General features: G+C 39.9%; 1 protein-coding gene across 1 annotated transcript in view; it reads right to left on the bottom strand.

Annotated features, from left to right (window-relative positions):
* Positions 1-24,243, bottom strand: part of LOC136883432 (amyloid-beta precursor protein) — a 589,175-nt gene that overhangs the window by 19,549 nt on the left and 545,383 nt on the right. Inside the window, exon 3 of the mRNA XM_068229715.1 lies at positions 22,345-22,477. Within this exon, the coding sequence (XP_068085816.1) occupies positions 22,345-22,477 (133 nt within the window). The remainder of the gene's footprint in view (positions 1-22,344; positions 22,478-24,243) is intronic.

Below are 24,243 nucleotides of genomic sequence, written 5' to 3' on the forward strand. Positions count from 1 at the left end.
CGAACCCCTAATGTTTATGCAGATCTCTTAACACGACTGCTGTCCGGTCTGGTATATACACTTTACTCGCTTTGCTAAGTTTGCATTCTGATCTATTAATGTCTAAATATCCGTGTATAACTAAGATCTGATTAGAAGAATTCACGGCTATAAAAGCTGAAGACTCATAACTGGTTCCATTGTGAAAGTATGATATTCTACACTGGTTAGGCGAGTTCACTTCATTAACAGGATGTGTTAATTTTATGAATAAAATTAAAGATTGGCCTATGAGATTTTTAGTAGTGTTTTAAGAATGTGCCTATTTTATATTTATAAAAAAGGCACGTTGAATAAAACAAAAGTTATGTAAGCAGAGATTAGACCTAATTCGTTTTAAAAAATGCAAATAACAAAACTGAACAGAATAAGATCACCAAGAGAAGGACTGTGTTAGATAAAATCTATACGCATGACGAGTGACAGTTCGATCGTTCGAGAGGTCTTGCAGTCTCTTGAACAGTACTATTACTTTTTAAGGGTCCGTAGACAATGTAATAAATTAACATTTCAAAAAACCATCCTACATTCCTCACTTAAATATTCTTTAAGAAAGTATGAGTATGTTCTTTTAAAATAATCCATAGATCAAGTTAAAAAATCCATATGATTTACGGAATTGTTTTTATCACTTTATAAAACTTGAATTTTTTAAAAAATGTTCACTTGTGAACTTCGTTCAAACGTGAAACACACTGGGCGTTTTTTGGTGCAACTGGCCCTGAGATTCTCGAGTTTTCACTCGGAAGTAACCTCCTCCTTCGCCTCTCACAATATTACGTTCCTACGTGGCACTCGCCGCTCTCTCTAAACTCGCTGACAGGACATGAAAGAGCACTCCGCTAGCTCGCTAGTCAAACGCCAATGCTCGGAACCGCGCGCGGACATGGACAGACGGGAACATTCTTCGTGATACAGGCTAATATTAAGGACTGATAAAATAATACAGAGCTCCTTATTCTACTAGGAAAGAGAGTTAGCCATTATTCCCTGGTAATGCACTTTGACGTAACACCAAACCTTAATGTAACGAAATTCTGGGCTCACATTCAGGCTTACAGCTGCAGAATTGAAAATCCCATCAGAATGGTACAACAGTCATTTGACTGTAAATATGGAACATCGTACGATTTTAAGCATGGGACGTCGTTCACGATTAACCCTTTATTTATAATACTGACTAATTTTCCACCCTTGTAACTTATTACTAGAATCCGGGTGTTTAGGTATAAATACGTTACAATGAAAACTTACTACAGCAAGTGACAGAATACTCCGGGCTGCAAAACAATTCTGCTGCAAAATTAGCTGTAAACACTGGAGGCCGGCCTACTGTCCGCTGTATTGGAACCCCTAGAAGTTATGTTACGAACAACACTTCTGCTATGAGATTTGCATTAACATTAGGGGCCGTTCTATTGGAACCCCTAGAAGTTACGTAACGGACAACAGTTCTGATATGAGATTTGCATAAATATTAGGGGTTTGGCCAAATAGAACCCCATGAAGTTATGTTACTCTCACTACACTACGGAAGAACGGGCTACACGGTACTTCCTAGTAGCCAAATTGGTTTGCATTTTAACCTATTACTGCTAAACATCTTCCTCCACATATTCCATTCTTGACCCGGAACAATTCTGTCATGCAACATAAGCAGGATTTACACGCAGACCGCCTAGATGCCGTCAAATCGAAATGCTCGGACGTGGTAGCTGAGGCGGTATTATTATTATTATTATTAACAAGCGAATGGAACACTTAGGATCGTTTCTTTCTCTTCGTGTGGTGTTTTCTCTGTGTCCAAAATTCCTTCATGCGTTCGCTGGCCTTCTTCCGTTGTTCATCTGTACAGCCTCTTCCAGTCTTCTTAGTAGTCCTTCCTGCGGCTTGAACACCTTCCAAATTCTTCAGTGAGTTCCTAAATGTATTCCTGTCTAACAGTTGGACCTCCGAGATCTTTAAACTTTCCGTTTCCTCAATTCATGCTGTAATGGTCTTTTTTTAAAGATGTAATCAAATATCTGTTTGGTCTCTTTGCGTTCATTCAGTACAGATATCCCAGGAACGCCAGTCTCCTTTTCATCATCGTCTCCAAGATTCTTTCCACTTTCTGGTAAACTCTCCTAAGTTCCCATCCGCTTTCAATCTGGACAGTTCGTATCATTTTTTAAGGATTATACCTTTCTAGACCTCCAGCTTCTGCGGCTTGTAGTTCATGCACAGGCATTCTGTTTTAATCACAGTGTTATGTTTTATTTTGGCAATCCAGGATAAGCAGATTTTTTTGTCAAGCCATATGCTCTCTCCATTTTTCAGATCCGATATTGCGCTGCAGGTTTGTCTAGTCCATTCTCCTGTATACTCTCCCAAAGGTACTTGAATTTCTTGACCCTTTCTATCCCTCCTACCTCTGTTTCCAGGAAGTTTGTCCCATTTGGTCTTTTCTTCCGAGATCCTCAGTTCTGTTTGGCTGGCGATTCATTCAAAGACTTTAATCTGGATGGTTGCGACCTCTGGACTTTCCAATCCTAAGCCTATAGCAAAGTAGTGAGCGAAAGCCAGGCAGTAGGCTTTAATCCCTCATGATTTACTCCCTAGACTGATCGGGATTATCTCTTGATGCTCAAGTTCTGAGTTCCATATTCTCACTATATTATCTTTTACGCAGTTGAATAGGAGCGGGGATAGTCCATCCGCTTGCCTCACGGCTGTCTTGATTTCAAATGATTGCGAGAGAAGCCCGAAGAAGTTTACCTTGGAGGTTATGCTTGTTAGGGTTTCTTTGATTATACCTGCCAATTTGGTTTTAACTCCAAATTATTATTATTATTATTATTATTATTATTATTATTATTATTATTATTATTATTATTATTATTATTATTATTATTCGTTTTTTAAAGAATATCCGGTACATTTTAAAATGCAATTATTTTATGAATTATGATATTGTAAATATTTCACAATATGTATATATCCAAGATAGGTTATACTCTGTACAGTTTTCATAAATTGCTTAGAGAGTTCGAATATAACTTTACATGAAGAAAAACAAAAGCAAGTCAGACAATCTCAGTGCGTTAGAAGAATCACTACTGTGTGGGATATATGACATATTCTGTAGAGTCGAAAGAACAACTTCCGTTACAAGTATACCACCTCAATTCGAGGTATATATTTGAAGAAATCATATTTTACCAGCACCGAAAAGTGAACGACACACAATATAAAAATCAAATTCCAATCTAGCAACATTCGGTAAAAAATCGGAAGAAAACAAAAGAACGTACTTCACCCACGTCAATACAGACATTACAGTGCTTATACCAGATCAAATATCTTTCTATGGCTTCAAGGGACAGTAAACACACGCGAAACTCTTTATAAAAAAGACATACATAGGGAAGAAAGGCATTGACAGAGAAGGAAGATTTCTTCTTCAGAGGAGAAAGAAGAAGGACAGTGAGGGGGCGAAGGCGAGTTGGAGCAGAGGGAAGAATCAGAATAAGGCAGGTTACAACATAAAATGAACTCCCGAAGGCTTCAAAGAAATCCATTCCAAAAGGACGGAAGTCTTTGATTGGCGAGTCTTTATGAGAAACGGGGTGTGGAGTGGGGGAGAAATAGAAAAGAGAAGACATGAGCAAGAGATGGAGAGAACGATTGCTGGAGATTGAAGAAGTAGCAGATGACAGAGAGAACAGGTATTAATTGAGGAATAGGTCGGAACGAGGAGATAAATGTTTACGTGTCCGTTCTCAGAACGTACAGAGAATGTTTCACTTCTTATTGTTGCCAAGTTCAATTAATAGATTGGCTTCACATAAGACTGAGGCTGTAATTTTGAAAGGTTCCAGGAATTGGAAGAATGTCCGCTTCTTATTAAATGATACAGTGATTATCCCAGGGAAGTCTGTACGATACCTTTGGGTTCTTATTGACAGGAATTGCATATTTGGTGCACATGTGAAGGCAGTAACTCAAAAGGCAGAGAAGAAGGCATCGGCATTAACTGGACTTATGCCTAACATCGGGGCACCAAGAACAGTTAAGAGACAGATTATGTGCTCTGCAGTATATTCCATTTTACTTTATGCTGCACCTATCTGGCACAATGCACTCAGGAGGAAGATTCACCAAATAGCTATGGAAAGAGTACAGAGTAAGATGCTGCTCAGAGTTATCTGTGCTTATCGAACTGTTTCGACAGCAGCTCTACAAGTTGTAGCTGCCAGTATTCCCATTGACCTCCTCGTTGTGGAGAGAAAATTTGGGCATGAAAGGGGTACGGCTATATCTGCTGTAGAAAATAAAGCCTTGAGGAACCAACTCTTACCAGACTGGAAAGACCGATGAGATGGCACAACCGATGTTGGCCAATGGACAAAAAAGCTAATACCCAACATAGGAGACTGGCTTAAATGTAGACATTGGCAGGTAGATTACTATCTGTCGCAGATCCTGACAGGACATGAAAGATTCGGCGTATACGCCATGAAGATGGGAAAGGCGCAGGGAGATGGTTGTCAGTACTGTTCTGAAAGGGATACAGTAGAACACACTTTTTTCTACTGTGTTCGATGGGAATAAGACCGAACAAAAACCTAACAACAACTTGGCCGACGACTCACGCCAGGGAATCTGGTTCAGATTATGTTGGAGAGCCCGTTTGCCTGGAACACAGTAAAGGCAATGGCGACAAGCATTATAGGGACGAAGGAGAAAGAAGAGAAAGGAATAACTTAATAATATACATCACTCTACTCTGATGTCATGCCGTCACGCAGTTCCATAATAGGCTGAGTGAAGAGGGCATGGGTTTTTAGTTTGTAGAAATCCAACTCCCACACAGAGTGGTGTCTTTAAAAGATTTTCCCCTGCCACAACAAAAAACTACTAATAATAATAATAATCATCGTAGGCCTCAACTGCCGTATGCAGGTATTTTAATCGTACCACATCTGGCTGCCTGCTCGTCAATTCTGACGTTGCGTTTTGCTGTAGACCCACTAGATGGCAGATTAAACAGAATCTCTGTTGGGCGTCCATGGCTGTGAGTTCATTTTATCGGGTAAACACCAAATGTGTCACATCAATTTCAATAAAAGTCGACCGAGAAAAATTCATTGCTTACAGATTTCATTTGTTGAAATCTCCTTTCCCACCATTTGCCTAATTCGGCTGTCGATATCACACGGCATAGAGGGTCTAATAGACTTTTGTCTACCTCTCAAAAATGCAACTACTTCTGCGGGGTTCGAAACCTGAAGTATTAGGATCCTGAGGCGACACTCTACCACTGACATACCGAGAAAGCCTCAGTTAAATATGCGGGGTGTGGGCTATCATTGAACACGTCACGATTCCCAGGTATTTGACATGGTTTGCGATGAATAACTATGACAATGAGAGATATAAGGAGGTCATTAAACCTCTATAGGCAGATAATTTTGCGCCTGACTCTCGCATACCAAAACAAAGTCCGAATCGCAGAAGAAAAACACAGCAACGGAGGGACCCGCAATTTAGAGTTGGCATTTTTTTTAACTGTCAAAGCCGACTCTATAATGTGCGCCTCCATAAGAAAGCTCTCTCAGTTTCCAAAATTACAATACCAGAACGACTGCCTTATAGGCCTTAGGGACAAAGTTGTGCTTCATACTAAATTCTGAATATAAAATCGAACCAGTGATGTGTGTATCATCGAAAACGGAATCCTACGACAGACTACGGTAGACTTAGGACCACATGGTGATTAACCTGCTTCCATTTCACCAAACAGAGTTACGTCGGCACGAAATACTAGCGACACACTCCCTTACCTCCATCAACTCGTATTATTTTCCGTAAATCAACCCGAAATCAATCAATCCGAAATTTGTCGAGGTCCTGCGTACTGAGGGGCTTACTTTCAAGATGCAATCCTCCTTGCCGATATTTTAGCAAACAGTATAAATGGGATCCTGGGAAAGTTTATGCAGGCTACAGAAAAAATTCAGACGAATAACGCTACGTTGGGCATTTTAAAGCACAATTTCTCGGGAGCCATCGATGTAGGTAAATAGCAGAGAATGAGATTTTAATGAACGAAAACTACAAACAACGAACCTTTCTCGATGGACTTCATTGAAATTAATGTGAATATATCATGCGACTGCACGAAGGTACGAAACATAAATCTCAAAACCGATGAAGAAGGATCCCAGTGAACAATGCAACGACCTCAAGAGGCATGATATATAACTCGATCATTTTATACAATGGACTCGGAATCTTATTAGTTTACCTAATTAGGGATTCCTGGCATTCAGACTACCTTTTGTTCATGGGTGAACTTACATAAAGAGTGAACTTAAGGCGTGCTAACGGAAAGGAGGTATTTAACTTGCGTAGAAATATAATTTGGAACATTCAAACAAAGGTAAATATATTTTACATTGAAGTGAACTGTACAACTTCGACGAGGAATTTATGCTTAGAGTTGAACAAAAGCGCAAGCTCTTTGTTATCGGCAGAGTGACTCTGCCAGCTCGCTCTGTAGATCAATATTAAATTTTTTTAACTCCGGACAGATAGGGAGCAGGTTCAAACCCAGAAGAGGCAGTCAGACCCATTCGGCGGTCCATGGCTTATGAAGGCCGAAAGTAAAACAGTGATAAAAGCAACTTTCTCTCATTTTCCCTTTACCTCTTGATCTCTGTATACGCGGACTAGGAAATTCTAAGATTAAATATAAGCTGCATTATACATAGTTATTCTATTGCCCCATCTTGCCACTCACCAGTTGTCAAGTCTTCGATTTTTGGGTAAGGTTTGTAACCACTGCTCTAGTTATAAGTGACGGAGAGAAAATATTTACGTTTTCAAGCAAAAAACAGCTAATGTAAACAGAAAATGACCCTCATGCTATGAACTGTTTGAGAAAGTTTTATTTGTAATGTTAGTTCATAAGTTTGGCCTTTCTTCTTTGCAGTTTCATAAATGACTTCCAGTTCTCGTAGAATAAATCAGAGCGCATTAACAATACTTTACAGCCGGCTTTACGTCACACTGACACAGATAGTATTATGTCGACGATGGGAAAGGAAAGGGCTAGGAGGTTGAAGGAAGTGGCCGGGGCCTTACTTAAGGTGCAACCGCAGCATTTGCCCGGTGGGAAACGGAAAGCGACGGAAAAACATATTCAGGGCTACCGACACTGTGGTTTGAACCCACTATCTCAAGAATGCAAGTTTACAGCTGCACGACGCCAACCACACGGCGGTGCGTGTTATCATAAGATACAGCGTACCTATGCATGATCTTTAAACAAATACAATATTAAAGCGTAAAGCGCATGCCAGTAGCGGTATGATGCAGGAGAGAAGGGAATCACGCGGTGACACCCTAAAAGATCACATCGGTAATAATAATAATAATAATAATAATAATAATAATAATAATAAACTGGAAGTAGGACCTACTAGAAAGAAGAATCATGAGAAAAATATTAGGTCCAATGAAAACAAGAGAACAATGGAAATTAAGTAATAAGGAAAGATACCAGAACAGAAAGTATAGCAGAAACAATACGAAAACTGAGATCGCTATTTTTTTGGACATATCTATAGAGTGGATGATAAGAGATTGACGAAACCGATATTCTAGTATATTTGGGAGAAAAAGTCAACAACGAGCTCCATACAAGAAGTCAAGAAATATTTAAAAAAGGAATAAAGTAAGCCAAAAGGGAACTGTAAAAAGAGAAGTTTTAAAAGTAAATTTTTAAGAATGTAAGGATTCCAAGGAAGAATGAAAAGAAACCCGGTTCAAAGTGGTGTGAGGGGAGAAGAATAAAGCATAGTGCAATGATGAAGGAATACTGGAAAGAACGTAAGAGGAAACTACAAAGAAGCATGAATTGAGAATGGCATGTGGTCTGTGGGAGGCCTCGTCGTAAATAATAATAATAATAATAATAATAATAATAATAATAATAATAATAATAATAATAATAATAATAATAATAATAATAATAATAATATAATAATAATAAACTGGAAGTAGGACCTACTAGAAAGAAGAATCATGAGAAAAATATTAGGTCCAATGAAAACAAGAGAACAATGGAAATTAAGTAATAAGGAAAGATACCAGAACAGAAAGTATAGCAGAAACAATACGAAAACTGAGATCGCTATTTTTTGGACATATCTATAGAGTGGATGATAAGAGATTGACGAAACCGATATTCTAGTATATTTGGGAGAAAAAGTCAACAACGAGCTCCATACAAGAAGTCAAGAAATATTTAAAAAAGGAATAAAGTAAGCCAAAAGGGAACTGTAAAAAGAGAAGTTTTAAAAGTAAATTTTTAAGAATGTAAGGATTCCAAGGAAGAATGAAAAGAAACCCGGTTCAAAGTGGTGTGAGGGGAGAAGAATAAAGCATAGTGCAATGATGAAGGAATACTGGAAAGAACGTAAGAGGAAACTACAAAGAAGCATGAATTGAGAATGGCATGTGGTCTGTGGGAGGCCTCGTCGTAAATAATAATAATAATAATAATAATAATAATAATAATAATAATAATAATAATAATAATAATAATAATAGATACATCATTATAGAATATTACGTCGTCAGCGTTTAGTCTGTAATCCTCTGTGAAGTAAGTAGATGCCGCCACAATCGTATATTTCTAATTATGTGAGGCCTCATTTAGTTCCCTACCTCTTATCCTTAAATCATTGGAAACAGTCTATCGATCATTGTCTGGGACTCCCGCTACTTCTCTTACCCTCCACCATCAATTCCATTATACTCCTAGGTAAACTATGCTCCACTTGACGTGACCTCATTAGCAGATACGGTTTATGCGTAGAGCTTCAACAATATAGTTCATTCCTAACTTAGCCTCTATCTCCTCATTGGCATTCTTCACATAGATAGTACCAACGATCATTCTTACTACTTTCGTATCTTTCTTCTACCTTATTAATAAGATATCCTGATTCCGCCCAGATTTCACTCCCGTACAGCCAAACTGGTCTGAAAACAGACCGTTGTAAGGATAGTTTCGTCCGGAAGCTGACTTCTCTCTTACAGAATACAGGAGATCGCTACTGTAAAGAAATTCTACAAGGCATTGTGAGTGATGTGATACTGTGACACACTTCAAATTGTTAGTATCCACACTCTGACCATATTTTCCGCCTCGCCGGGCTGAGTGGCTCAGACGGTTAAGGCGCTGGCCTTCTAACCCCAACTTGGCAGGTTCCATCCTGGCTCAGTCCGGTGGTATTTGAAGGTGCTCAAATACGACAGCCCCGTCTCGGTAGATTTACTGGCACGTAAAAGAACTCCTGCAGGACTAAATTCCGGCACCTCAGCGTCTCCGAAGACCTTAAAATAGTGGTTAGTGGGACGTAAAGCAAATAACATTATTATTATTATTTTCCGCCTCGTGGATCAAAAATAGCTTCTTTGAAACTGAACATCAACTGTCCTACCTTGAGGAAGATCAACCAGCCGAAGTTTCTTGGCATAGAGAAAGGGAAGTACGATATGGGTGCACAATCAGATGGAGTGGCATGTTTAGCTCCAGGAAGTTCCATGAATGTGTCACAGACTCTGATCGACTTTCGGATTCATGAAATCACGTATACCCTACAATTTCTAGAAAGAAAATACTGAGTTTAATGCTTTTTATTGCACACACCGGTGTGAGTGTACCAGTTCTGCTTTCACACAAATGAAGAAAAATAAGTACAGAAGCAGAGATAATGTAGAGGCTCACCTTCGGCTTCGAGTGGCCACGCTTGTCAAAGGCTTGGTCTTTGGAAAACAATACAGCACCGTTCGTCCCGTTTTTCAAACAACCGCAACACGTGCAAACTAAAATAAGTTTCCAGATTCAAATTATTGAAATTATTAGCCAAGTGCCACACTATTTTATAATTTCTGCGCATGTGTAAAATTTATGTAAATGAAGTTAAATTAAACTTTCGAAGAAAGTAAATATTAGTCCTAAATTATATGAATAAAATTAAACATGGTAACATTACAAAAATTCTGTATATTGTTTACTGAATGCAGTATTATGTTCTGTGGCTAACGGTTCCTTGGACATGCACGGGATATTCTCAGGGGTCCTCAGAGACAAATCCTTCCCTAGAAGAACATTTTTTTTTGGATAAATCATCAATTTCTCTAAACTAAGGCAGTGAGGTGTCGAGCACTGGATGGACGAAAGTTACAAAGTTATCAGGAACTTAAGAGCCGTTATTAGAGTAATTGAAAGTTCTTCCCCTCTATATTTTGTCATACGAGTCATCGATCTCGTGAACTGAATGTGATTAGCGATCACAAATTAGTTCTATTTCCTGTTTTGATTTCCTGTCTTCAGTACCCCCTCCACTTTACCAGACACGCCCTACTGGAGGGGAGGATGAGCAGAAGATCAGGCCTTGATAAAGGGAAGGAGAAGTAAAAGACTAGTCAATAACTGTCCTCTCCCCCAAACAAAGTGAGGTCCTCCCTGACTACTTCTGACTTGCGCCAAAGTGAGCAGGCTAATTTCGTTTCGCTCCCGACAAACACAAATCTCCTGCGTACGTCAGGCTTCTCGCACGACGCGACGTGAAAGCCTGCAGGGATTTTGTTCCCTGACTTTATTCTAGCGAAGCTTCAAACATTACGAAGAACAAATAAGACTGTTCTCGATCTCTTTCCATTTACTTTCAATATTTATGTAAACGCTCTCGCCTGATAAGTCAGCGAGGGGACTAAAATACTCCCTCCTCATACATATTTAGAAGTACGGGATCGAAGATGGTGTCATTGCACGTGCTCCTTGGCAGGAGGGTAAGAGTCCGTCCTAATGAGTGGTGACCAAAGATCATGCTGGGCTGAGAGACTCAGACGGTTAAGCACTGGCCTACTGACACCAAATTGGCACGTTCGATCTTGGATCCGTCCGGTGCTTGAATACGTCAGCCACGTGTTGGTAGATTTACTTGCTCGTAAAATATATCCTGCGGGACTAAAATCCGGCACTTTGGCGTCTCCAAAAACCGTAAAAATATATTAAGGTGCAATGAAACTATTGTTATAACAAGATCATTATCAATTCGTCATTCTCGAGCCCGGAATTTTAGGTGGTAATAGGACAGAATGCAAACTCATTGAAGCAATTAAGAAGTATACTCTAGCCTGCATACTGTTCTATGAGATTTGTATAAACATTAAGGATACATCTATGTGAGCCCCTACAATTTATGCTCCTCCCAGTACATTACGGAAGAGCGGGGTAGAGGACAATTCCCTCAAATTGTTAACTTATATATACATCCTCATCATACAAAAATGCGTATTTTATGACTTCTTCCAGTTTAATATTTTTAGGTCATTTCTTCAATTTAGCCTCATGTTTTTTTACATTTTCAGCTATTTTTCACATTAATTTCTTGGTTTTAAAGGCACTTTTCTTTGTCCTACGTTGTTATGTCATTTTTAAGCAGTTACGCTCGGCACTCAATAGAGTATAACGAGTATACCCTATCCAGCACAATGGCTGTGCAATGGGATTTGCATAAATATCAGGGGCCGGCGTGTTCGAACACCTACAATTTATGTTACGGACGACAGTTCTGCTATGAGATTTACATACATATTAGGGGCTCGGCCAACTAGACCCCAAGAAGTCAGGTTACTCTCACTTCCCTACGGCAGAACGGGCTAGGCAATAGTTCCTAGCAAACAAATTAGTCTGCATTCTAGCCTATTACTGCCGGAAAATCCGCAGCCTAGTAATCAACATATCTGAATATCGGAGTTTTTAATCAGTGAGAACACTGAAACTTGAAAATATTCAGTACTCAGTTCCAAACTGCAATAAAGGTAACCTTATCCGTACTCATTGGAAATCCACATCCCTGGAGATGAGAGGAGGTATTTTCACTGCAGTACGTACAAAATACTGAATACATTTCAGTCAGATTGTTGAAGTTCCTGAGTACTAACTTACGTGTTTGTTAATTTCGTTTTACACAATGCGAGTTTTATATATCTGTATGTGGTTCGCTTCAAGTATTAGAACGCCAGTGATAAAGCCATCCTAAGCTGTCCAATGAAGGAAAATCATTCCACAATTTTTCTCTATAGGTGGTCGGATACCTTTCTGAGAAATACGCAAACTGACAAAGGCATCAGATAATAGATTTACGATTCAACAGCAAGTAGGTCGCGGTAAACACGTGGTATCCAGAACGTCAGTGGACTGAATAATATACCAACAACAACAACACATACTTTAGATGATCAATTGTTTTGCATGTAAAAACTGCATTTTAAAACAGGACCCAAATATTATATTTTCAGGTGTTTGTTTTATTTTAATTAATATAATAATTATACTATAATTATTGTATGATTATAATAATAATAATAATAATAATAATAATAATAATAATAATAATAATAATAATAAATTACAGTTTGTCAACGTTGGAGGGGAACATGTATCTTATTGCGCTGCCTGAGTCGTGCCGGCGGAAATCACGTCGTACACCTGTTGTGACGTTTCTCGCCCGGCCCCTTGTTACACGAAGCGCATTCGTCAACCACCTGGCCGCAGATCGCAATATGAAAGTGTCTCATACACAAATCTGCTAATATTATGAGCAGAAGGCGCATATTTAGACACTAGTGAGTATGCGATCTAATTGGGCTAGTAGGAAGTGACGTCTAGCCCGTTCGTCCTTAATATAGCGAGAGTAACATAGCTCGTAGGTGTTCTAATACACCTAGCCCCTAATGTTTATGCAAATCTCATAGCAGAACTGTAATCCGTAAAGTAATTTCTAGGGGATCAAATAGGCCGAGCCCCTAATGTTCATGCAAATCTCATACCAGAACTGTGATCCGTAACATAGTTTCTAGGTTTTCCAATAGGCCGAGCCCCTAATATTTATGCAAATCTCATAGCAGAACCGTGATCCGTAACATAGCAACTAGGGGTTACAATAGGCCGAGCCCTAATGTTTATGCAAATCCCATAGCAGAACTGTTATCCGTAACATAGCTTCTAGGGATTATAATAGGCCGAGCCCCTAAAGTTTATACAAATCTCATAGCAGAACTGTCGTCCGGGAGAGAGTACACTTGTTACTATCTCCCTATCTGTGTCAGTGCGACGTAAAACAACTAGCAAAAGAAGTATTCTCTTAAGTTTGATAATATTGACGAGAAAGCATTAATGTTCTTCAATAGGACAATAGTAAGGAGGTGGATCTTGTTCGATGCGGGCGTTTACTTTTAACTCTCCTGTAGCACTTTTCACAGGACGTCGCAGTAAAATTAACATATCGCGCGTGCATTTCCGGAATACACTACAGTAAATGCCGCAGCAAACAATTCCACGGTAAAGAGAAACTGCTTGTGCGGTTGCTGTCGAGAGAACAGCTTGGTGAAGTCGTGTTTAAACACTAGCATGTTATCGCCGCAGACCGACCATCTGGCGCTAACCCCAGACAAACACATTATCTTCATTTCAAACGGAGAAAGTAGTCCCGTACGATAGAGGTTAGAATGCACAAGTAAGTAGTTGATTATTTCTGGCACTAATGGCTGGAGAGAGCATAGTAGCTAAGTGGCATTGTAGCGGGTAAGTTGAACGTGCGGTTAGGAGCGCGCAGCTGTGAGCTTGCATCATGGAGACACTGGGATCGAATCACACTCTCGGCAGCCCTGAAGATGGGGCTGTACCTTAATTAAGGCCACAGCTCCGCTTCTTTCCCCACTCCTAGTCCTTTCCTGGCCCATCGTCGGCATAAGATCTATCTGTCTCGGTGTGACGTAAAGCAACTAGGAAAAAAAAAGTGACATTGTTGCAGGATTCTCACCAAAGCAACCACTGTTGTAAGACCGGATAATACATGTGAGACTTTTGAAATGCAAAAGTCGAGTCTCTGAGGCATAACATATGATTCCACGAGAAACCAGATGCCCCGTAGCTATGCCCAGGATATCAACAGTGTCATAAAACTGGAGGTTCCGTGGGTAGGACTACGACATCAACAGTCACGAACCGAGAAATTAGCTGCGCGGTTTGGGTGACGTAGAACCTTGCATTCGGGAAATAACGGGTTCGAACCCCACTGTCAACAGCCCTGAAGATGGTTTTCCGCGGTTTTTCCATTTTTACAGAAGACAAATGCTGAGGGATGTATGTTAATTAACGCCACGATAACTTCCTATCCACTACTAGACCTTTCCTATCCTATCGAAACCGTAAGATCCATCTGTGTCAGTGCGATGTTGAGAAAATTGTAATTAAGTGTCCTAACGAGTTCTTCGTAATATTCACTATATGCAGCATGCTCCCTTCATCTCAAACTCACTTTAATACCTCCTCATTCATCACTATCAATCGAATTGATTTCTTCTCTTACGCCATACCCAAATCTCAAACCCTTCAATTCTTCTCTCATCGTTATTAATCGGCCAAGTTTCTGTACCATAAAAAGCAACACTCCACACCAAGCACTTCTATCTGAAACTTACATAAACACGTTATGCCTAAAAAGTGGCCATGAGAATACGAACAGACTGTCACCCTCTATAAACCTCTTCTAATAACACGTTTCGAGCCCGGTTATTTAGACAGCGATAGGTTAGAATGGAAGCTTATTGAAGGGAATAATAAGAATATTCTAGCCTGCAGACTGGTCATGCTATGAGCTTTGCATAAACATTAGGTGTATGGACTATCTGTGCCCCTAGAATTTATGTCGCTCTCGCTACATTACGAAAGAGCGGGCTAGTCGACATTTCCCTATAACCAAATTAGCTTACACTCTAAATCTACTTTAGCCTAGACATACGGGATGTACGTATAATACATAAATATATCAAATGTTACTATTTTAATACTTGTGCATCGTTTATAATAAAAGCTAAAATATTAAGTAGTGTACAAGTATAGTCATATAAATCAGGTGGCCCTCCAGTCCTATACCTTCTACTTATAAGTGTGCCATTGCACTAACGTTGAATGGGTTGCCTAATCGCTCGTTTACAAATGAGCGCTACGACGTGCTATATTTCGGATGTGCAAAAAATAATAGTCATTGCGGACGGATTGCATTGTTTTGATGTTGATGATGGTGTTTGTTTAAAGGGGGCTAACAACTAGGTCATTGGCCCCTAATGGTACGAAATGTAGCGAGAATTTAAAGTTAAACATTCCTACACTGACCCGAATTCAAAAAGAGACGATGAAGAACGAATGGATGAATAAGAATTTAAAATAATCAACGGATGCAACTCACAATAAGTTACTGAAAGTTAAAAAAAAATCTCAATCGATCCACTATGAACAATGGATATGAACTTAGAACAATAATATTACTGACCAAGGGACTGCTTCCAATGCACAATCTTTAATTGATGATCCTTGTTGTCTAAAGGGGTCCAAAATCCAGTTCAACGGTCCCTCATAATGGTACATACCGCTAGTAGAACTATGGTATTGCACTTGTAGCGGTACTATTAAAAGTAGCGTAGATGCACGGTGTTCCACACATTATGGTACGAATCGCAAATACTGTGCGTCGCACAGGTAACTCAGACCTATTATGTTCGTCACATAATGGCACCACTCATAGGCAACGCAAACCCATGGTGTTCTTATAGGTGTAATAATCACGGGAATCGGTATTCCCGTGGTTTTCCTCATGTAGTGAGCACTAATCACAGGCAACGCAGACCCAAAATGTCACTAATACAGTGGTACTAATCAGAGGTACTGTAAACCCGCAGTGAACCCACTCTCTGCTGCCACTAAGCACGAACTTACTGTGTACCTAACATAGTGGTACTACCCGCAAGTGAAGGCGACTCATGGTGTTCCCAGCGTGATGGAACTAATCACAAGTAGTTGCATGGTTCTAATCCAATCATCCCTTGGTCACCCCTTTTAGTCGCCTCTTACGACAGGCATGGGACACCGTGAGTTTATTCTTCATCTGAGTCTCCCACCCACAGGGAATGTGCATTAATTTATAAACAGGCCCTACGCCAAAGACGTAGAAAATACAGTTCAATAACTCATTAATGTATACAAATAAAGACATTACACTGTGCTAAAGAGTTGATTGTATGTAGTATTTACCAGGTCGATCCATTAGCTTTTAATTGCAACTCTGTTCGGCGAAATACGTGTATAGAAGACAGGCGGCTATTTGTAAACTCCTGCCCATACGTCTGCGTGATTCGTCTGCATTCCGACCAGATTCTCCGTAGATTATATCTGTGTATTTGTCATTGCTGAGCACAGCAGCCATTGCCAGTATGTTGACAGCAGTTGTTGCGCTGCTATGCCACATACCAGCCTACTACTAAGCATTCAAAGACATGGATTACTAACGCAAGGAACAGCATTAGACTGGCAACGCTAAAGAAGACGCCTGTTCGTACTCACAAACTTCCTGCAGGCAGTAGTACCCCTTGGGAAATTAGTCATTAGACATCCCACTCGTCATTAGTGCATCTGGGACACTTAAAAATAGAAAGCACGGCGCGGGTGGGTCACCTGGTGTTGATGTTATCTTCCATTAGTAAAATCACCAAGGAAACAGGAAATCTTGTTCAGAGCCCCTAATTTTTGTTACGCTGTAGACGGCTTATATAAGAATGGCAGGCGTGAAGCGATATTTGATGTCTTAATCAATCATTATACCAAATTTCATTGCAACCGGTCTGGTCCAAGCTGACCAGTTTTCCCTTCCAAGTCACAGAGGCCAATTTATACTATTTTGCTTTACGTCGCACCGACACAGACAAATCTTGTGGCGACGATGGTATAGGAAATGTCTTGGAATGGGAAGGAAGCGGCAGTGGCCTTAAATTAAGGTCCAACCGGGATGAGCGGCTCAGATGGTTGAGGCGCTGGCGTTCTGACCCCAACTTGGCAGGTTCGATCCTGGCTCAGTCTGGTGGTATTTGAAGGTGCTCAAATACGACAGCCTCGTGTCGGTAGATTTACTGGCACTTAAAAGAACTACATTCGGGCACCTCGGCGTCTCCGCAAACCGTAAAAGTAGTTAGTGGGACGTAAAGCAAAATAACATTATTATTATATTTTATTATTATTATTATTATTATATATTTAATTAATTATCCAATTAATTATAATTCATTATTTAATAATATTAATAAAGGTACAACCCCAGCATTTTCTTGGTATGAAAATTGGAAAGGATGGAAAACCATGTTTAGGGCTGCCTAAAGCGGTATTCGAACCCATTATCTCTCGAATGCAAGACCACAGGTGCGCGCCCCTAACCGCACGACAAACTCGCTTTGGTGAGGCCAATTTATTGATGCGACGTAGTTAACAAACACATCTTCAACCATCACTCTAATTATTTCTTACAGAAAGTAGTCCGTTTGAAGGCATGCCTGCCTGCATGTGTGATAAAAGAAGGATGTTGTAAGCTCGTCATAGGAGCAAGGCGAAGTAGAGGATTGCAGCTTGCGGCATTCTGCTATTGATCTGCACAAAGCAGAGCTAACCTCCAGCCACAAGCTCGCGAGTAACTGGCAGTCCAGTACTCCCCGACTACCCCCGCCCTTCTTGAGACCACTGTTCGGCTGATAAGTCAATATGTGAATAAAATACTGCTCAAATATTTTATTCATACCCAGTAGAGAAGTGGATTTGAATAAAGAGAAAGAAGGAAAGACCATAACCTTCGAAGAAAAGGTCTTGCAGAGGAGTGGTGGGAGAATCAAGCATAACTGTGAGACCGTGATATTGTGGTAAAGCAGGACATGCGTTGATAGCGGAAGATAATACCATAATCCAGAAAGTGTATTATGGTGTACCAGAGGGAATGTATCCACCAGGAAGATGGACTAACGAGGGTGTTGCAGCAGACAGAAATAAATAGCGAAAACGTGTTTCTGCGATAAAGTATCAGCTGGTGACCACTAGCCACACAGGTAAATAAGCTATTCAGTAAAATATATTTTATCTTGTATATAAACGAGAGGGTAAGACAAGGCATAAAATCAAAGTTAACTTAAGCTAAGACTAGAAAATGTTGGACTGTTTCATGGCAGCGATTCGTTTTAACTAGACGCGGCTAAAATCTCCGATGCAGCTCGGAACAGAATACGGGACCCACTGATAGGATCTTGACCATTCAGTAAAATATGTTGTTGTTGTTGTTGTTGTTTAAAGGTACTATCAGCTGGGCCATTTGCCTTTAAAGGTCTCAGGTGCAACGACATCGAAAGATAATTCAATCTTCAAGATGCATCCACTGACTATAATCTAAAACGAATGATGACGAATGGCCATGAATCCGAAATAAAACCATTGGATCCAATTCGCACAGCCTTGTTTCCTGAGATGATGCTGATTATCCAAAGGAGTCCAAAGTGCAGGTCACGGGCCCCTCACAGTGGTAATTTTAAGACTCCAAATCCATCAATCATTGGTCGCCCCTGTTAGTCGCCTCTTACGACAGGCAGGGAATAGCGTAGTTGTAGGCCTATTCTTTTGTGCGTCCCACATCCACAGGGTACTCAGCGAAGGATCCCCACCGAAATCTTACTTATATTCAGCAATTGGCGCCTTATAACAAATATGTATCTTGTATGAACAACAAACAGGCGTCAAGCAATACCGAAATAAATTTATCTCAACTATGAACTATTTCCACCCACCCACTTCTGCTATCCACAACATCGGTAAAATTCTCTGCTCTGCACAAAATAAGGTGTATCCTCTTAACACAGCCCCGCTTCCCGTGCTGGTAAAGAGAATAAACTCAGCACCGAGCATTTTTTTAAATGCTACTTGTTCGGGGCGTCGACCTATGTAGATCGTTTGCCCCTACAGGCACCATATGTGAGGAAACTGCGTGTATTATGCAATGGCGCAAGTGTAATGTATTGAATGTGAGGAAAGGAATGTTAAGGACTACACAAACACCCAGTACCCAGACCAGGGGAATTAATCATTACAATTAAAAGCCCCGGGCCCGGCCGGGAATCGAACCCGGGGCCGCCGGGTGACAGACGGACGCGTTGCATACGTGCAATTTTTATGTGCTACACGCAAAAGCCCTTCAAGATAACAGTGTCGAAAGGTTATTTGTGTCTCCACAGCGTACCCACTCAAAAAAAACAACAGGATACAGGAACGTCTATTCCAGAGCCAGGAATGAGGACACCAGAGCAAAACTGTACGCAGAGATTAGGTGGGTGGGGGTGATTAGGAGGGAGGGTGATTTCGATCTCCGTCCGAAATAAATGTGAACTAGGTGTATTTAAACAGCGTAAAAGGGTTTTGAAATAACCTACAATAAATTTGAAATATTATTAAAACAAGCATTTCCAAAATGAACAATTGAATTTAACCTATAGAATCTGTGCCATCTTTAAAATTAACAAATTTACTGAAAACATACATGGAAATTAATTTTGGCGAGATATACGAATTGTTTGTTTTCTTGTTCTCCTAATACATTTTCAGCATAAAATACAATTTCAATGAACATATAGAAATATTTTCATGTTATTAATCCGGTTGAGGATTTTTAAGAAGATATCAAACCTATATAAATACTTTTAGTGCTTAAAGTGAAATATTTATTTATTTATTTATTTATTTATTTATTTATTTATTTATTTATTTATTATGGCTTCTTTCATGTGGCGAAGTTAGGGCACACGGCCCTCTCTTACACTTAACCACAATACAACAAATAATATTAAGGCTGCCTATTACTAATATTAATTACACTACTTGTACTATTTTCTAATTAAGCTTAAATTACACACCCACACAATATGCAGCTTATTAGCTCGTTAATTCAGTCCTCTTTTCTCTTTCACACAGACACTTGCACACACACTTACAATTTACACACTTTACTTCCCTTACGTTTACATTATACCGTTACCTCCATTTTTAAACAAATGACAGGAATATTAGTGTCGCAGTGCCCGCCCATGTTAGAGCGTGTTCTGCCCACTAGACCGCTATCAATTTGCCGTTCTACTTATCTGGTTGAGTTGTAAAAGGTGCTGCTCTAAAACTAGTTTCCTTTGCAATTTGTTTTACGTCGCACCTACACAGATAGGTCTTATGGCGACAATGGGATGGGAAAGGCCTAGGAGTGCGAAGGAAGCGGCCGTGGCCTTAATTAAGGTACAGCCCCAGCATTTGCCTGGTGTAAAAATGGGAAACCACGGAAAACCACCTTGAGGGCTACCGACAATGGGGTTCGAACCCACTATCTCCCGGATACAAGCTCACAGCTGCGCGCCGCTAGCTGCACGGCCAACTCGCCCGGTTAAAACTAGCTCAAACTTTTCTTTCTGTACAATCTATTTGAAAGTAAAAACTATTTCGAAATGGTCTTTCAACTTATTAGGTCATGTTACGTAAATGTAGTACGTGTTGAAGAAAAGTTAAGTACATAAAAAATGACCAAGTGGACATCAGTGGGATCCGAACCCACAACTTCTCGATTTTACGTTTGTCGCTCTACCAATTGAGCTAAGGTGGTCTAGGTCATATTTGTTCTGTTGGAAAGGATCTAAGCTACACACCGTAGAGTGCGTGTAAGTCTCCCGTTGTGGGTTCGTATTCCACTGATGTCCAGTTGGTCATTTTTTCTGTACATCTCTTCAACATGTACTACATGTACAGTACCGGTCAAAAGTTTAGGACTACATTAAAACATCATGAAGTTCCATCTTGAACCTAAAATTGTGCTACTAGACCTCTATTTTTGTCCCCGAGTTTTTGCATCTATTATGATTTCGTACACCGCCTGATTTCATTGATTTACTCCAAGTATTGTATAAGTTATACATTTGGAAGGTCACATCAGGAAGCCAACACTTTTGGAAATATTATGTACTATATTCTATATTCTATAACTGGTTCCAAGTATCACCACCAAGATTCTATTGTAGACTTACCAATGGTTGGGGGTCATTTTAGCATAAATATACAAATGTCGAAAAAATGTGGTACCGATTTTCGTGCGTTTTTTTTTTCAAACCAGCCCTAAAATATTCAGTTTTTCGTTGTTCTTGTCATAGGTCTCAGTGTAGCAATTGGCATCAGAAATGTGTTCTTTTATGCCATCTGCAGTGTGCAAATGAAACTATCAGGGCAGGTAAGTCAGACGCTGACAGCTTGCCACGAGACCTTGGGCCATTCATGACAAAGGCAAAGTAAAATCAACCGTTTTGGTGCTGGTTCGAAATGAAACACGAAACAAACAGGTGGCGCATATTTTCAGAATGTTTATATTTATGCGAAAATGGCCCCCACCTTCTGCTAAGACTACAAAGAAAATCTTGGTAGTGATACCAGCAACCAATTATAGTATACAGTACACCATATTACCAAACTTTGTGAGTTTGTGGTGTGACTTTTCAAGAGTTAAACATTCATAACTTCTAAAGTATTTGGACTAACTCAATGAAATCAGGTGACATATATCCTATTAAATATGAAAGCTCAGAAAGACAATTACAGACGTATAGTGGCAGAATTTTAGGTTCTAGATTGCATTTCGAATTATCTTTATGAAGTCCTATACTTTCGAACAGTAGGCCTACTGTATGTAACACGATGTAATAGGTTGAAAGTCGATTTCGACTACTATGCGGTCGTGAATTCAAATAGGCCCTAGTCAGTAAAAATTATTTATTAATTTGCCGGAATCCCCTCCCCACCAAATGTTAAGCCCCTCCGAAAAAAAATCCTGGGTATGGCCTTGCACCAGAGCATGGTGCATGCAAGGAGCAATATTTATTACGTAATAAGAAGGTAAGGAGCAACACCTTATATCCTGCAGCCGACACGATGCTCCTGTGAGGTGGTTTGCATAACCTGGAGGGGCTCTCCTAAGGTCGGATTCCCGCCATTCATACCAGCCCTTGTACAAAACTGTACTGTGGGTAACAATGTTACTGGTTTTATGTTTCACTAACTACTACCACAGTCTTCGGAGACGCCGAGGTGCCAGAATTATGACCCTCGGAAATTATTTAAATGGCAGTAAATCCACGTGCACGAGGCTGGCGTATTTGAGGACTTCCTAATACAACCGAACTGAGTCGCGATCAAATCCGCCAAACTGAACATAAGACAGCTCAACCTGGCTACTGTTGTCAACATGACGCGCTGAAGATGATCTTCAAATGAGTAAGGATTGGACACTTCAAATACGCAACAAAGATACTTTATTCCCATTAAAATAGAATAAAAGCGACACAAAGAACACTCACCTAGACAACGATAGGGCTTCACCCACTCGTAGTGTGTCCCCTTGCACTTCTTGTGGCCCACTTTGCACCAGTTTGAGATCTTCTGGAAGTGGCTAGACTCCACAATGTTGGTGATGTCACGTTTGGGATAAACCTGTTGGAAGAACAGAATAAGGGAATTAGACAACAGAAAAAAATAAAGCTGAACAAACAGGTTTGCAGTTGGGAATTTCATTCTCTGAACCAAGAAATTTACAAAAGAATAGTCGATTTACCGAAACCTTACCTCCACTCTAATATCTTAAACATTGTAGTGAACATCGCGGTTAATGATTAAGTGTAATTGAAGCCATTGTTATAAAGGAGTGTATCCCACTTGATGAATTAGTGTTTAATATTAAAGTTAGTAATCGTCGTCTTGGTCTCCTAGACTCGCCATATCCAGTATAAGGGTCCATTATTCTCATAGGCAATGTATCCTCCTCCATTCGCCTCACATAACCCGACCACCGAAGTCTGTTTATGCGTACAGCTTTATCAATCGAGTTCATTCCTAACAGTCTTTATTTGAACATTCCGGTTACCCTCCTGCCTTTGTTCCCATTTCTACCAGCTATCATTCTCGCTACACTCACGTCTAATACTTGTACCTTATGAATAAAATATCCTGAGTCGACCCAGATTTCATACGCGTAAAGCAAAGTTCGTCTAAAACAAACCGATGTAAAGATAGTTTGATCCAGGAGCTGATTTCCTTCTTGCAGAATACTGTTGTTCGGAACTGCGAGCTCACAGCATTAGCTTGACTGCACCTTATTGAATCTCACTTACTATACTACCATTCTGGCAGAACACGCTTCCTAAATACCGGTACTTGACATTCTCAACTGTTCCAGCTTTGTACACCCAATCTGACATCCAGATCACTTGGAAATCATGTCTGGCGCAAGAATATGGTGGGATGTCTCCGACTGCGTACGTCGTAACAACCAGTGACGTTATAAGGAGCACTTCCACGGCAATTCCTAACTAGCACATGCTTCATAAACAGAACACACATGTAGGCCTAATATATTTTCTGTTGCCAGTTAATAAAATGTTTCCTTCCCTAGAAAAATCTACAAATTTTTTCGACTAAATTCCTTTGTTATTATGAGGGGAATGTGATTTTAATCTCAAGATATCCTTTCTCAGCTAGTCTGTATTATCATCATAAGATAAGTTGGCAAGTCTCTGCATTCTTAAAACAAAGTCAGTACTTTCCTCCTCCAATCCTTATTTCTCTTTATATGGATGTATATAGTATTCTCTTGTAAGCATCTTTATATTTTATCTTGCTTTACACGTGTAATGAATATCCGCCATCTCATTACCTCTTTCTTAAGCAATTTCCTTCTCCCTTCCTTTGCGCGTTCTTTTACTTAAATGTACGTCTTGTTTCTTTCTTCCTTTACAAATCATCTTCATTGTTAACTTACCCTCACCTGCGTTGTTTTAAGAACTACCTCTACGTTTTTATCGCCAGGAGATTCCCCCCACAGCAACTTTTCACATTCTTTTCGCTGCTAAAATATGTTCCCCTCGACCACAAAGAGCAGTTTTCCAGGCACGTGTACGATTACATTTTTCCCTTCGGTGTTGAAACGCTAGAAACGTGTATTAAATTTAGAGGGTAATCTATTGTGTACTGTTAGTTTCCCATCTCAGAGCTCGCCAGAGAACAGGTGGTCTTGTATCTACATTTTAGCCCATAATGTACTGTAGGAACTACTACTACTACTACTACTACTACTACTACTACTACTACTACTACTACTACTACCACTACAACTACTACCACTACTACCACTACTACCACTACTACTACTACTACTACTACTACTACTACAGGAGTTACCGTGATTCAATTAAAAGACTTAA

The sequence above is a fragment of the Anabrus simplex genome, chromosome 11 (assembly GCF_040414725.1).
Source record: "Anabrus simplex isolate iqAnaSimp1 chromosome 11, ASM4041472v1, whole genome shotgun sequence".
In the NCBI taxonomy this organism is placed as follows: Eukaryota; Metazoa; Arthropoda; class Insecta; order Orthoptera; family Tettigoniidae; genus Anabrus; species Anabrus simplex.